Genomic DNA, 14,185 nt, shown 5'->3' with positions numbered 1-14,185 from the left:
AGCGGGGAGTCTGCTTGAGATTCTCTCTCTCCCTCTCCTGCTGTCCCCCCCCACTCACTCTCTCTCTCAAATAAATAAATAAATTTTAAAGAAAAAAATGTCTTATATCTCCCTCTACCCCAATTCCTCCACTACTGCCTTCTTTTATGTTTCATTGATTCCTTTTTTTGTAACAATTTTTATTTCCTTCTCAGCATATTTTTTAGTTATTGTCTTAGTGTTTGTTCTGGGGGTTACAATTAACATGTTAATGTATAACAGTATATTTTAGATTAATACAAACTTAATTTCAAATGGTATACAAAATCTTTCATTCTATACAGTTTACACTGTTATTGCCACAAATCACATCTTTATACATTGTATACCCATGAAGACAGACTTGTATTATTTTATGTAGTCATCCTTTAAATCATATATTGAAAAAAGAGGAATTGCAAAATGCATGAATACTATTTTTTGTATTCGTCTATGTAGTTACCTTTAGCGTGTGCTTTATTTCTTCGTGTAGATTCCAGTTATTATTTAGTGAAGTTTAAAGCACTTCTTCAGCATTTCTTATAGGGAAAACCCAGATTATGAGAGGAACATTTACTCTAAAAGAAGAAGAGAGACACCCTCTGAGAATAGCTGATCAAGTAAACATGAGAGTGAATTTGTAAGGAGAGTTCAGGGCATTCATGGCGCAATCACTGAATTTTCTTGAGGACACGGACTCCAAGTTCATTTGTTCGGGATGACAAGGGAAGTGTATAGACAGTGTGATTGTACTGAAGGACTGAAGTAGTACCTAAGAGTTATGGGAGACAGAACTGAGATAAGAGCAGAACTGCACCCACCTATGCAACCCTACCACCCGACTAGGTATTGGGTGGGTATTGATTGTCCTTCTGAAGTTCTTAGAAACAAATTCTTCCATAGGCTCACTGCAGTACCCAGTGCAGCCATCCAGCCTATTCGCCCTGTAGGGGGCACTCTGTAGAGGGAGGCGGATCCCAGCAGGCCTTGCGGGGTGACTCAGAGGTCGTCTCTGTGACGTGTAACACCCTCACCTGGTAGGGGTTGGTGTGGTGAGGGAATCTGCTTTACTCCTTGTGAGGAAGGCAAGGTAGAGAGGAAAGAGGCTGAGGAGGAGGGCCGGACTGGAAAGGGACTTTAGTAGGACTGAGTAGGGAGGTGAGCGGTGGACTTTACTGGCGGCAGCAGGGGCGGCATCGCCTGTGAGGCGGACGGTTAACTAGGCCGCAGCAGCCATGGCAGTTGACTTCGGGGACCACGCCAGCGGGTTCCGCCACACGGAGGTGATCAGGTTCATCAACAACGAAGTGCTCATGAACGGCGGCGGTCCAGATTTCTACGTGACCTTCCGCTCACGGCCCTGGAATGAGGTGGAGGACCAGCTGCGGACCGTCGTGGTCGACCCTCAGGTACCGCGCACCACTAAGAGAGCCTGTGCCTGGAGCGCGCTGGCCTTGAGTGTGCGCGCGGCCGCGAGGCAGCGGGAGCAGCAGGCGCACCGCGTGCGGCGGCTGCAGGAGCAGGTGGAGGAGCGCGAGATGGCTACCTGGGCCCTGGCCTCCGAGCTGCAGCGGCTGCGTGGGGATCGAGAGGAAGTGGCCACGCAGTTGTGCTTCACGCAGGTCGCCCTGCAGCAGGCGCTGCTCGAGTGTGATGTGCTTCGTGGGCGGCTGCTCCACGTGGATAGGTCGGCCCAGGTCATCCCGCTGGCCCGTGAAATACTGCCTGCGCCTCGAGCCGAGCAGCATGGGACTATAGCCGGGCCCCTGAATGCTGAGCAGCAGAGAGATGTGGTTGCCATGGGGTTTCCTGGTAGGCTGTATTTTGAGGCCCAGGTGCCAGCCCCAGCAGCTGTTCTTCACATGCCAGGACCCCCAGGTCCCAGGGCTCAGGCCATACAACCCCCTCTGCCAATGCTGGTGCCATACTCACTTCCATTGCAAGCACCACTCCCAGTGGGAATCCCTTTCTTGCCACCTCTGCTACCACCAGTAGTCATGGATGCAGAAGCTGCAGTAGTCCCGCTTCAGATGCTTCCTCTGGGGACCTACCCACCTGGTCCATGTGCTGCAGTGGGCTTCCGGGAGGAGGTGGCCCCACCATGGGACCAAAGGAATTACAGCCAGGAGGGAGGTCCTGGGATCTTCCGGAGTACAGTCCCCCTGGGGAATATCAGAAACCCTAGCCAGGAAGGTCTAGAGAGGCCTCGGGGGATGGTCCCCCTTAGGGATAGCTGGAGCCACAGCCAAGAAGAAGGTCCAGAGAGGGCCCAGGGGATGGGTCCTCCTGGGGATAGTTGGAGCCTCAGCCAGGGAGCAGATCAAGGGACACCCCAGGGGGCGGTATCCCTTGGGGATAGTTGGAGCCAGATCCAGAAAGAAGGTCCAGAGAAGGCCCAGGGGATGGTCCCCTCTGGGGATAGCTGGGGCCAGAGTCAGGAAGAAGGTTTAGAGAGGCCCCAGGGGATGGTCCCCCTTGGGGAGAGCTGGAGCCTCAGCCAGGAAGATTCAGAGAGATTCCAGGAGGTGGTTACCCTTGGTGCCAGTCAGGAAGAAGATCCAGAAACTCCCCAGGAGGTGGTACCCCTGAGGGCCAGTGAGAGCCCCAGCCAGGAAGAATTTCCAAAAAGACCCCAAGGGGTGGCCCCCCTTGGTGCCAGCAGGAGCAATAGCCAGGAAGAAGATGTAGAGAGGTCCCAGGATGTGGTTCCCCTGGGGGTCAGTGGGAGCCACAGCCAGGAAGAAAATCCAAAAACACCCCAAGGGATGGCGCCCCATGGTGCCAGTAGGAGCAATAGCCAGGAAGAAGATAAAGAGGGGCCCCAGGAGGTGGTACCCCTGGGGGCCAGTGGGAGCCACAGCAAGGAAGAAGGTCCAAAAACACCCCAAAGGATGGCCCCCCTTGGTGCCCGTAAGAGCAACAGCCAGGAAGAAGATCCAGAGGGGGCCCAGGAGATGGTATCCCTGGGGGCCAGTGGGAACCACGACAAGGAAGAAGGTCCAGAAAGACCCCAAGGGATGGCCCCTCTGGGGGATAACAGTAGCCAAAGCCAGGAAGAAGATCTGGAGAGGCCCCAGGGGACTGGTCCCCTGGGGGACAGCAGAAGCGACAGCCAGGAAGAAGGTCCACAGAGGCCCCAAGGGATGCTCTCCCTGGAGTTTCTCAGGAGTCAGAGCCAGGAAGAAGGTCCACAGAGGCCCCAAAGGATGCTCTCCCTGGGGTTTAGGAGGAGTCACAGCCAGGAAGAAGGTCCACGGAGGCCCCAGGCAACCCCCCCGGGGGATGGCTGGAGCCAAAGTATGAGGGAAAACCCAAAGATACAGCAGCCTCTGGGGCAGAAGACCAAGCAACCAAAAGGGAAAAAAGCTTTGGATTCCAAGCACCAGGAGAAATCTGTCTCAAGATGCAGTCCAGTGAATTGGGACTGCCCATGGTGTAAAGCCATGAATTTTTCATGGCGCAAGGCCTGTTATAAATGCAAGAAAGTCTGTGTGACAGGTGAGAGTAGAGGCCGGGACCCAGGACAAATTTACTGACTTCAAGAAGGTAAGTAAGAATGAAAACACTCCAAAGGAAAACCAATTTCCCAAGACCCTCTTCTGATCAAAAAGTAACTTATTTACTTCACAGAAAATGTGAAAACCAAAATTATTGTAGAGAAAGTTAAATAAAACAGTCCATTATTCCATTACCGAAACTAACAACTTTTTATCATTGTGGGTACTACATACGTAAATACACACTCCTTTCTGGTTTCTTATTAACCTCCTTCTCCTGAATATGCCATGTCTTTGGGAACAGCCATGTGGTTTTTGAGTTATAACTATATTGAATTTTAGGAGCACCGCTCTTCCTTCAAAATGCTATTGTTCCTTTGTAAACTACAGTGTTCATGTTTGCTTCTTGTTTTTAAGTTTTATAGGTGAGGGCCTGTTTTTGTGTCTCTGAGCCCCACAGAACTTGTTTGTTGCTGAAGAAGCTGAACCCGTCCCATTAGAAGATTTCCCAAGAGTCTAAAGAAATCACACCTTGATTCCAGCTGACCCGCACCTCATTGAGACTCCCCATTGGCTGGAACTGAGAAGAGTGAGAAGAAGTCATGGAAGAAGAGATGCTCTGGCACTCAGTAGGGGGGCAGGGAGGGCAAAACAATTTTGTTAGAATGTAATTTCTCTGTTGTGATTAATTTGGGAGAGTTGGGGGGGTGTTGCAGTATTAAATTCTATAGATGATAGCAAATTTGATGGATTACATTTAATTCACTAAACAAATAGTTATTGTCTAGTATGTATTAGGAGCTAGACTTATATGTTAATATCTGGTGCACACATTATAACTTGATTTGGTGAGTTTGGTTAGATAACAGGAGAGAGCCTAATTTGGGATGCAAAGTATATCAGGAGGATGTCTTTGCCTGGCATACAGCATGATTTTCTGGTAAACCCAACTGAAATGACATCCAGATATATGTATATATATATTTAAAGATTTTATTTATTTATTTTTGAGAGAGAGAGCATAAGTGGGGGGAAGGGGCAGAGGGAGAAGCAGACTCCCCCCTGAGCCGGGAACCCGATGTGGGGCTTGATCCCAGGACCCTGGGATCATGACCTGAGCCAAAGGCAGGTGCTTAACCCACAGAGCCACCCAGGCGCCCCACATCCAGATATTTTTGCAGTTCTGGGAGTAACATCAGGGACTTCCATGAAAGGACTTGAGTCACTGAATTGCTCATCTCACTGTTCACAGGTAAGACAAATGAGCAGTGGCAGAGATCAGGAAAGTGGCTTCATGAAAGTGCAGGTGGGACTTTTCTGATACTCTGTTGATTTCTTCCTTTGAGAGGGACAGCTATCTTCCTGGTTGCCTGAATGACCACTGGGTGACTTAAAGACAGTACTTGAGAGAGTGTTGGCTACACACTCGAGCCCGCAGCTTTGGACCACCACCATCCCAAGCTCCTTTCCAGTCAAGAGTGGGTGAAGAACAAAATGGATTCCAAGGGTGGACATCATGCTGTGGATGGTGCTTCTCTAATAAGATTAAAAAAGAACTGGACTGAGAGAAGCCCTTTTGGGAATGCCCCGGGCCCCTTCTCTCCCATTTGGTGTGTTCTCTGCAGGCTCTCTGCTCCCCCGAGGCAGGTGGAGCCCAGGGGGTGGGAAGTTAGATGGTCTCCAGTCTGAACGAAAGGTGTCCTCGAGTTCCTCCATGAAATCCCAGCTCACCAAGCTCAGCCTCTGTCAGAGGTTTCCTGAGTCTAATAATAAAGAGTGTGCACTTGCCTGCTGTGTCTTCTGTGTGGTGTGCATCTCGGGGCAGGTTTGCTCCAGGGCGGCAGTTTAAACCCACATCTTCCCACCATCCCACCGAGGTGAAGGAAAGTTCGAGCTCATTCACCATTAGAGGGCCTCTCCTCTTCCAGCAAGTTACCCAAGATTGGGAGGGGGAGGAGCTTCTGTGGGGCCTTCAATCCATTGTGAACGTCCCTGCTCCCCTCGCTGTCCGAGTCCACATGGTCCTTTGAAGGTGGGCATCTCCGCTGCTCTTAGGCCCATGGGGCACGGGAGGGGAGGTGGGGACGGGGCTTCTGTCTAGGCTGGGAACCCGGATGCCTGGTGTCCTGCTTCCCTATGTGCACCAAGAAGCCATTTCCCTGAGGCCCTGTCTCCTAGGAGTCCAGTGAGCAGGAATTTCCCTCCTATATTTCTGCCTTGCAAGGCGCTGTCCCCTCCTATGCACAATCCCATCAAGGGGCTCAGGATTCTGGAAAACAGCCAGGTTTAGATGGCCTGTTAATAAGACAAATGTTCCCCGAGGCAAAAGGGGGTGGAACCTGGCTGCCTGCTTGTTGTAAGGACAGGGGATGGGGCAGAGAACTGACCCTACCCCACCGGCTTTCTCTCTTTCCTCACTCCTGGTAACTGGGAGGCCTTGTTTACTAGTGGGGAGCACTGGGGAGGAAGAGGACCATCAGGGACATCAACCTAAAGCTAGGTTTTCTGGGCTAGGGGCTGGTTTTGTGATATTCCTGTGTGTGCCGATAGCTCCCTGGAATTTTGGGAAGTTGATACACAGATGGGACTTGGGAATTTTCCAACATAATTCACCTTGATGTACTAGCAGGTCTCTAGATCTCACTACGGTTGCTTTATTTATGGTTTCAAATGGGCTCTGCTATTTGTTGGCATGCCTCTAGGTCTGCATGAATGCAGACTCACCCTGTGCATAGCTTTTATATAGTTTATTATTATTATCACAGTCTTTCCGGGTTGACAATTTCCAAAACAACCTGAATCATCAAGGTTGTCAAATCACTACCTTTTTTCTGGGCCGGGTACACACAAGAAATGGTAGCGGTTTCTGAGACAAGAACCTGGGCTTTGGAATTAGAGAGACATGAGTTTGGATACTTGTGCTGTTATTCACTAGCTGCGTGACCTTCAACAAGTTGCTGAACTTCTCTGAGCCCCCAACAAATGGGTTGTCCCTTTCCCTACCCTCAGGATTCTGCTCTTGGTGCTGTGGTAATGAGTACAAGGCATTGTTAATGATGGCAAGAGATACCATTGAGTGCTTACTGTGTGCCAGGTGCTCTAAGCACATTACCCTTTTTGGTGACTGTAAGGTATGACTAGGTACCCATGTTAGTAGTTCTTCAAAGTGAATATGATTACCCCCGTTTTACAAATAGGGTAACTCAATACCCAAAGTTGGGAATTGGTGAAGCCTGGCTTCAAAATGAAATTGTACAGGCTCCAGTGCCTCTGCTCTTTCCATTATATTACTGTACCTTAAACTTTTACCCTTACTGAGTAATACATTTGCATGTCACATGGGTCATCAATGCCTAAATCCAGCGACAGGATTGTAATGGAGAGACTTGGAGGCATAGTAACAGTCTGGTGGTCATGGTCATGCTGCTCTTTAAGAATTTCTCAAGCTTTGTGACAAGTGCCCAGCTTGGCTGCCAGCGAGCAGGACCACTTACTATCTCTAGACTGCAGAACCAAGAGGTGCTGGTGGTAATTTAGGCAGTGGAAGCAATTTGTATTCGATTCAGCAGACTGGCCTTATGAAAAGTTTATATATAGCCGAGTTCAATACTGTTAAGATAGAGCCCATCTTGACTGCTTCTCGGAAGTCTGTCTGAATAACTCAGCGTTGGTTTTAGGTGGATAAGGTACCAGCTATAACAGCCTAATATACATGCATGTATACTTTTCAGCGAGGAAGGAGGCGGGAAAGGAGACTTCAAAAGCTTCACATTTGTGTTGCAAAATGGGGAATAGAATTGATGTTTTCTAAATCATGGTACTAAATCTATGACAGAGTGGCAAAGAAATACATAATTTCCTTATCGTGTGCTTTGTAAAGTCTCAACACCAAACGATAGCAGATTCTTATTATGTGGTGCAGGCACTGTGCGTAATGCCTGTGAGTGTTTCTCTCACTTCTAGCTCATGATGGAGTGATTGCATCCACTGGAACTAAGTCTCACATAAACTTAAGGATCCTGAAACAATCCTGGCCTGTGACCTTATGAGGTTGCAGTTGAACAGAACTTTCTCATTGACAGTGCTTGTTCTTTGGCACTTAAGACAAGTGTTCAAGACCACGATGGAACAGGCATAGGAAGCACTGCCGCACTGAGTATCTGTACCCCCAAGGGACCTAGTACAGTTCCTTGAGTACAACTTCCTATTTGGTTCATGCCAGAAGCACTCTATTCAATGAGCCTAGGAATCCCTCCAGTAGGTCAGATCCTGGCACATCTAGCCCAACTTCTCTGGGGCATAAAGCAATTGTAAAAAAGGATCATATACTCTTCCCGGTGTCAATTTTAGAGGGAAGAATGCCAGTAGGAATCCCTAGCTTTTTAATACTTTATAGATCAAGCAAAGAACATGCATATAGAGAAGGCTTTGGATGTGCCGCGCACTGTGTTAGACAACGTGGAAGTCATTACTATTGTCCTCTATAATCTCCTGTTCTGTTAGAAGAAGTACGACAAATATACACCAAACAGTAGTCATCAGCCTTTTCATCAATTATTCAATCATATTTTCTGGCCTGGAGATGTCAGTTTTCAAAAAGTTCCTGTATATCAAACAGTATTATATAATATGTGATTATTTTCTCATTTAAAATTAAGAAAGCATGTATATCTCTAAGGTTCCCTCACACAAACTTGATGTACTTCCACCTAAAAGCAGTCATTTGTCATTTAAGTTTAGGATTTTGTGGGGATTTAGTGACTATTATTATCACTATTATTATTACATGCAGCCTAGTCACAGGCAAATGGACCATTTTACTAGGCTCTTTGTAATAGCGACAATACCTTAGAATCCATCATTACCACCTTCTTCAACTTCTATGAACTTTGAGGACGCAAATTAGGAACAATTTCTGTAGGAAGCTAGTAGTTTTAATACATATTAAATACCAGTAAGTGTTAAAGGATTAAAAAAAATACACGTTGAGTATGTATTTGGGGTTGCAAAGTTTCCATGATAGCCAGATGGTTTCAAATTGTGCCCCCAGTCAACAGAAAAAGTTTTTGAGAAAGTTAACTTTGTTTTACTTTGAAATAATATGCAGTATTACAGCTTCACTTGTGATATTCTCCAGCTCTTTGCTTTCTTCATTCTATACTACCTTACAAAAATAATGGTGCACAAGGCAAAAAAACCTGTGATTACTTTTGTGGTAGGCAGCATTTAACCTTACCCCAGTGTTTATAAAGTGATGACAAAGAGCTCTCTGAGGGTTTTGTCTGTAAGTAAAAGTTTTAGGATATTTAATCTCATTTATTTTTTGCTTGATATATATTTACTTTGATAATTTCAGTGACCATACTGGTTTCAGGAAAGAAAAAGACTGAGCAAGGATTGAAAATTTCATACCTTTACCACTACAATTCCTGATATTGTCTAGACAGTTCTGAAACTTCAGAACATATATGACCTGCTTTGTAAAAGACTCATACTACTGAACTCCCCACTGATCGATGTTAATAGCATTTTTCCATGAAATATTTATTACTGAGAAGGAAAAGAAAAATGATGCCAATGTAACATCTGTAACTACAAAATGCATTCAGAAATCCACCATTAGCTGTTTTGTTTCCTGGGTTATAATATTTCCTTTGTATCTACAAAACTGCTCAGGGAAACGTTTATATAGTCCATTTCGTCCTGTTCCTTTGCCAAATTTTGGTGTTCATGGTGTATAGATCAAAGTGGCCATCCCTGTTTCAAAACATCAGAGGTTTCTTAAAACAATGTTCAGGCAAAAAAATAGATGTATAGACAAAATAACAGTCTCTTGGACTTTAATCTTTTAGTTTAAGCTCTCTGTTTTTGAACTTCCAAGAAAGAGAACAGATTTTTAGAAAGAAAGTTGGAGCCTCCTTTACAATGAAATGATATTTTTTGCACTGCTATCATACCCAGAGTGCCCCCACCCAAGATGAAAGGCGGTAGAGAGAAGGTTCAGTAATGATCCAAAGGCAACTGGGTTGATGAAATCAGAAGGGCGACATGTTGTCAGGTGCCAAGGTGTGGGATGTGAAGACTTGTTTCTATAAACCAAAATGAGGCAGACCACAGGATAGACGGTAAACAATGAATGTGAAAGGAGGCAGTGTCAGAAATGATAGACTCCTTGAAGTAAATAAGAATCCACACTCTCTGCAAAGGGAGAGAGAGGGGAAACAAAGGGGCTAACTTAGGTCAGGTACTGTGTTAAGACCTGGATGTGCCAAGAGGAATTCATCGTAGGTTCCAATCACATCATGTATGTTATTTCATTTTATCTTCACGGGGAAAGATAAGGAAAAACTGGCCAAGAGTGGCCTTCATTTGGTTGAGTAAAAGGAGAAGGAGAAAAACTGGGCAATAAGACCTTGTATGTGCATCCAGGCCCACCCAGGACAGAAGACGCCCAGACCACACAGTGTTCTGTTACTTCACCTTTTTCTTAAGTTTTTATTTTAATTCCAGTAAAGTTAACATACAGTGCTATATTAGTTTCAGGTGTACAATATAGTGATTCAGTGTTCTATTACTTTAGATGGATAAGCTGATGATTCAGATTCCAGACCTATAAGCCTGGGTGAATAGACCTTGACTCTGTAAGAGCTTCCAAGACATGCTAATCAGTGGGGCCCAGGCTAACACAGTGTACCTGATCTCATAAAGCACAGAGATAGATAGAGACATGCTACAAGTCAGGGCATGAGAACAGTTGACACTTGAGAAGTATATGAAGAATATTCTAGAAGTCCAAATTACAGTAGTTGCTAGATAGGAGATGGAAGCCCAACCAATTCAGTGCAGTGACCTCAGAATTAAGGTTGGGAGACAGAAGAGGATATTGGTGAAACGCACAGGCTCTGAGGTCATAGCCTGTATTTATTCCCAAGCGGGACACTGACCAGTTGTGCTGCATTGAGCAGGCTACCTAGACTCTCTGACTTTTGGCTTCCCCATTGGTAAAATGGAGGTAATAATAATTAATAATAATAATAATTTGCTTCATAGGGTTGTTGATACAAATAAACGAGATAATACATGCAAAATGCTTAGCAGGGATGCTTAGAATGTAATATGTGGTTAGCAAATCTTAGCTATGATTCCAAGAACAAAAGCTCAGTACCAGGCAAGAGTTTCAGCTTGAGTTAGGAAGTGTCCTCTAAGCCATGAAGGAGGTAAAACTAGGACAAGTACAGGGAACCCTACAGAGCAGACAGAAAGATCAAGAACTTGCTGTCTCGAGTAGGTTGTGCAGGTTTAGAATATAAGCTGAGTTAGATGTCCCACTACTGTTTCCCCAGAAGCCCATCCTTTCCTTAGTCACAGCTCTTCTCTCCAACCTCAGTACCTGCTACAGTGTCTGTCATACAGTAGATGCCCATGATGTTGGTTGAAAGAGTAAACATATTTAAAGTAGCCTTAAGCACACACAAACCTGTCTCTGGCTTCTCGCTTAGAAAACAAAAGGGCATTAGAAAAATTAGCCTCATAGATAAACCCAGATATTATCAAAAGGAGGTGCTCTTTTCAAGACATTTTTTTTCTTTTTCTCATTTTTGTGAAGGAAGTGAATTTTAGTAAGTGCAGAGAGAATGTGTAAACTCACCATAGGTGTCAAATCATAACACTGTCACAGGAGAATTCACACCTATAGATGAGCTAGTTGAAGAACAAAGTTAGTTTTGAAAGGTTAGAGAAAAAGATTTTGAAATGTCAGATCCACTCTATAAAACTGACCACCCTTGGCATCACCCTTTTAATCTACCTGGGTTGGAGAAAAGCCTAGGGCATTTGAAATGAAGACAATTAGCACCTCAGACAGGGCATCCACATGCAAAATTCTGTCACCTCTCAGAGACCTCAGGAGGTGACAAGTCTAGATAAGAAGACACTTTCAACCTTGGCTGACAGTTTGTCAATGCTTTTATATTTGACTTAAATGGCATCTATATTTTAAAAGGTTGTAGTTTGCTTTAAACTATGAAGCTCTCTTCCTCCACCTCATGATTTTTATTTCTTAGGTCGTTTAAAAAACAACAAGAACAAAAATCTTTCCTCTATCGGGTGAGATCTGAGGAAACAGCTCTTGCTTCTTGCACACAAATGAGCTCAGTCCATTTCCCCTCTGTTTCTCTGGAAAGTACTCTTGGCTTTTGTTTAAAGCACAGAGTGTTAAAGCTGGAAGTGGCTTTGGGGGTCATCTGGTTCAAGTCCATTTGACAGAGGGAAAAAGTAAGGCTCAGAAAGAGAAAGTGATTTCATGGTAAAACATGTAGTATAATTTGACCCTCATAATTGCTGGATTAATCCTCCTTCCAATTTATTTTGCTCTTCCAAAAGGTAGGCCAGAGGCATGTACAACCAAGTGTGTGCGTGCGCGCGCATGTGTGTGTGTGTGCGCACACATGCATTTTTTTCTCTTACTTTCTTTAGAGCACTAATTTCATTCATTCACTCACTCAACAAATATATTTAAGCATCTAAAATGTGCTAGATGGGGGTGCCTGGCTAGCTCAGTCCATAGAGTGTGCGACTCTTGATCTCAGGGTTTGGAGTTCAAGCCCCATGTTGGGCATAGAGTTTAATTAAAAATAAAAAATAAAAACAGATAAAAAAATAAAAAAATAAAATGTGCCACATGGAGGATACAGTGGTGGTGAATAGAGTACACTAATTCCTGCCATCAAGGACCCTACGTTCTAGTGCAGGAGATAGGCAATAAGGGATTCATCAGATAATTCTGCTTCTGAGTGGATTATACCTGTATTGGGGGCCCATTCTTCTTAACTCTTTCTCTGCTGGGGCCTCCACTATGTCCATTGCTCCCCTCTCTTGTTTTTCCCCTTTCCTCTCTTGTGCATATGGCAAGAGAGAGAAGGAAGAGAGCCATTTTGAATCTTCTTTCTCTACACTTCAAGCTCGGCACAAAGTTCTGAATTTGCTAAAAAGTCAGGTTCAGTACTGGTGTAGCCCTAGAGTGAAGATGTCGGTATTTTTCATCAACACTGCAATAGTGGGCTGGCCCAGCTGTCAGCTTGCTTGTGAGATGACAATGACATGCTGGGTGTGAGAGTTGGACTGTTACCTTATAATTGATCTGTTCTTTTTTCATATGAGTTAGTTGTGCTGAACCCCATTGTACCTGGCTGCTTTGACAGGTGTGCTATTTTAGCAACACAGAACCAAACAGAGACTGAAAAGAAGAATGCATGGTACACTTTTGCTGTCAGATCCATGTTGCTCTGTTTCTAAGTTTGTGGATGATTTGTTCAGCGTTGTTCAGAGACAAAAAAACAAAACAAAACAAAAAACAAAAAAACCCAACAACCATAAAACCAAACAAAACTTAAGTTTCATTTTTACCTACATGACACACTGTTCTCACAGTTCACCTCACAGGTGGGCTATTGTCTATAGGGCGTGAATGAGGGCCTGGACCCCCCTACCCTATCTTCCTTCCCCTTTCTTGTCTGAAATTCCACCATTGTGATGAACTTCTCTGGGCTAATCATTTGCCAGCTCAAAATATAGAGAGTTCAGGGCGGACTGACTTCTCGAGTCCTTAACATTGGCGTATGCGTTCACTTATTAGATCGATTTTTTCCTTGACCCAAAGCATGAGGAAAGGTGAGAGGTGGACTTGACCATAAACAAGTGAGGTAGAAAGATGATGAGACAATCTTGGCTCAATTCCCCAGAGCTATCCCTGAAAATCCTCTTGAACGCTGTTTTATTTTCTTTGTTTATTCTCGGTGTTGTAAGAGGCTTATGTTTACGCTTCATCTACTAAGGTTGATAGAGTCTAGGACTGGGCATGCTTCAATCAAGGAGAGTCACGGGGCACCTGGCAGGCTCAGTCGGTAGACCATGTGACTCTTGGTCTCGGGTCCTGAGTTTGAGCCCTGTGTCGGGGGTAGAGTTTACTTAAAAAAAAAAAAAAAAAAAAAGGTGAGTCACTACTAGCTGCCATTGAAATCTGAGAGGACTGTTCTCATCCCCAGCGGGTGGCAAACACGTATCTGGCTTTGGTGCAAGGCAGCTCTGGGCATGTGGGGATTTAGAAATTGTTCTCCCAGCCTTGAGCTCCCAGCCTTGCCGTGCTCTCGCAGAACTAGGTGCTGAAGTTGTGGAAGAGATACAACAGACACATGACTTCAGTTATGTAAAATCCTGTTTTACAAGTATTTAACATAATCGAAAGGAACAATGTAGAAGACCGTCCAGCTTCAAGCATTAAACAAAGCCTTATTCCAGTAAAAAGGGGAAGTTTGAGGGGAATATTACTTAGCAGCATATTTTAAAATAGAAGCAATGCTTTATTTCAGAGTAGGCAATGAAAGTTGAAAGGCTTTAAAAATTAATGATAGTTTAGCATCAACTGAAGAAAAAACATGCTCTATTAACAACAGAGGCTAAAATTATCAACACTTGTGATATGATTTAAAACAAGTTTTATGCCCCAAATGCAGATAGGTGGGCCCTGTACATCAAAGGGTGTATACAAGTCCACATAAAGACAGAGCACCAATGAAATGATTCATTCTCTCAACTAAGGCTTATCAAACAAACAAACAAAAATCTGGAACATCTTTGGACATAGATGGGTTTTTTTTGAAGGTTTTATTTAT

General features: G+C 44.7%; 1 protein-coding gene across 1 annotated transcript; it reads left to right on the top strand.

Annotated features, from left to right (window-relative positions):
• The first annotated feature begins 1,253 nt into the window (after nucleotides 1-1,253).
• Nucleotides 1,254-8,018, top strand: TEX13D (TEX13 family member D). The gene is made up of 2 exons (XM_021685269.1): nucleotides 1,254-3,516; nucleotides 7,912-8,018. Exons 1-2 carry the CDS (start codon nucleotides 1,254-1,256, stop codon nucleotides 8,016-8,018), a joined length of 2,370 nt encoding a protein of 789 aa, XP_021540944.1.
• The last annotated feature ends 6,167 nt before the right edge of the window (nucleotides 8,019-14,185 follow it).

Source organism: Neomonachus schauinslandi, chromosome X, assembly GCF_002201575.2.
Source record: "Neomonachus schauinslandi chromosome X, ASM220157v2, whole genome shotgun sequence".
NCBI classification, from domain to species: domain Eukaryota; kingdom Metazoa; phylum Chordata; class Mammalia; order Carnivora; family Phocidae; genus Neomonachus; species Neomonachus schauinslandi.
This window is presented reverse-complemented; position numbering and strand designations above follow the sequence as displayed.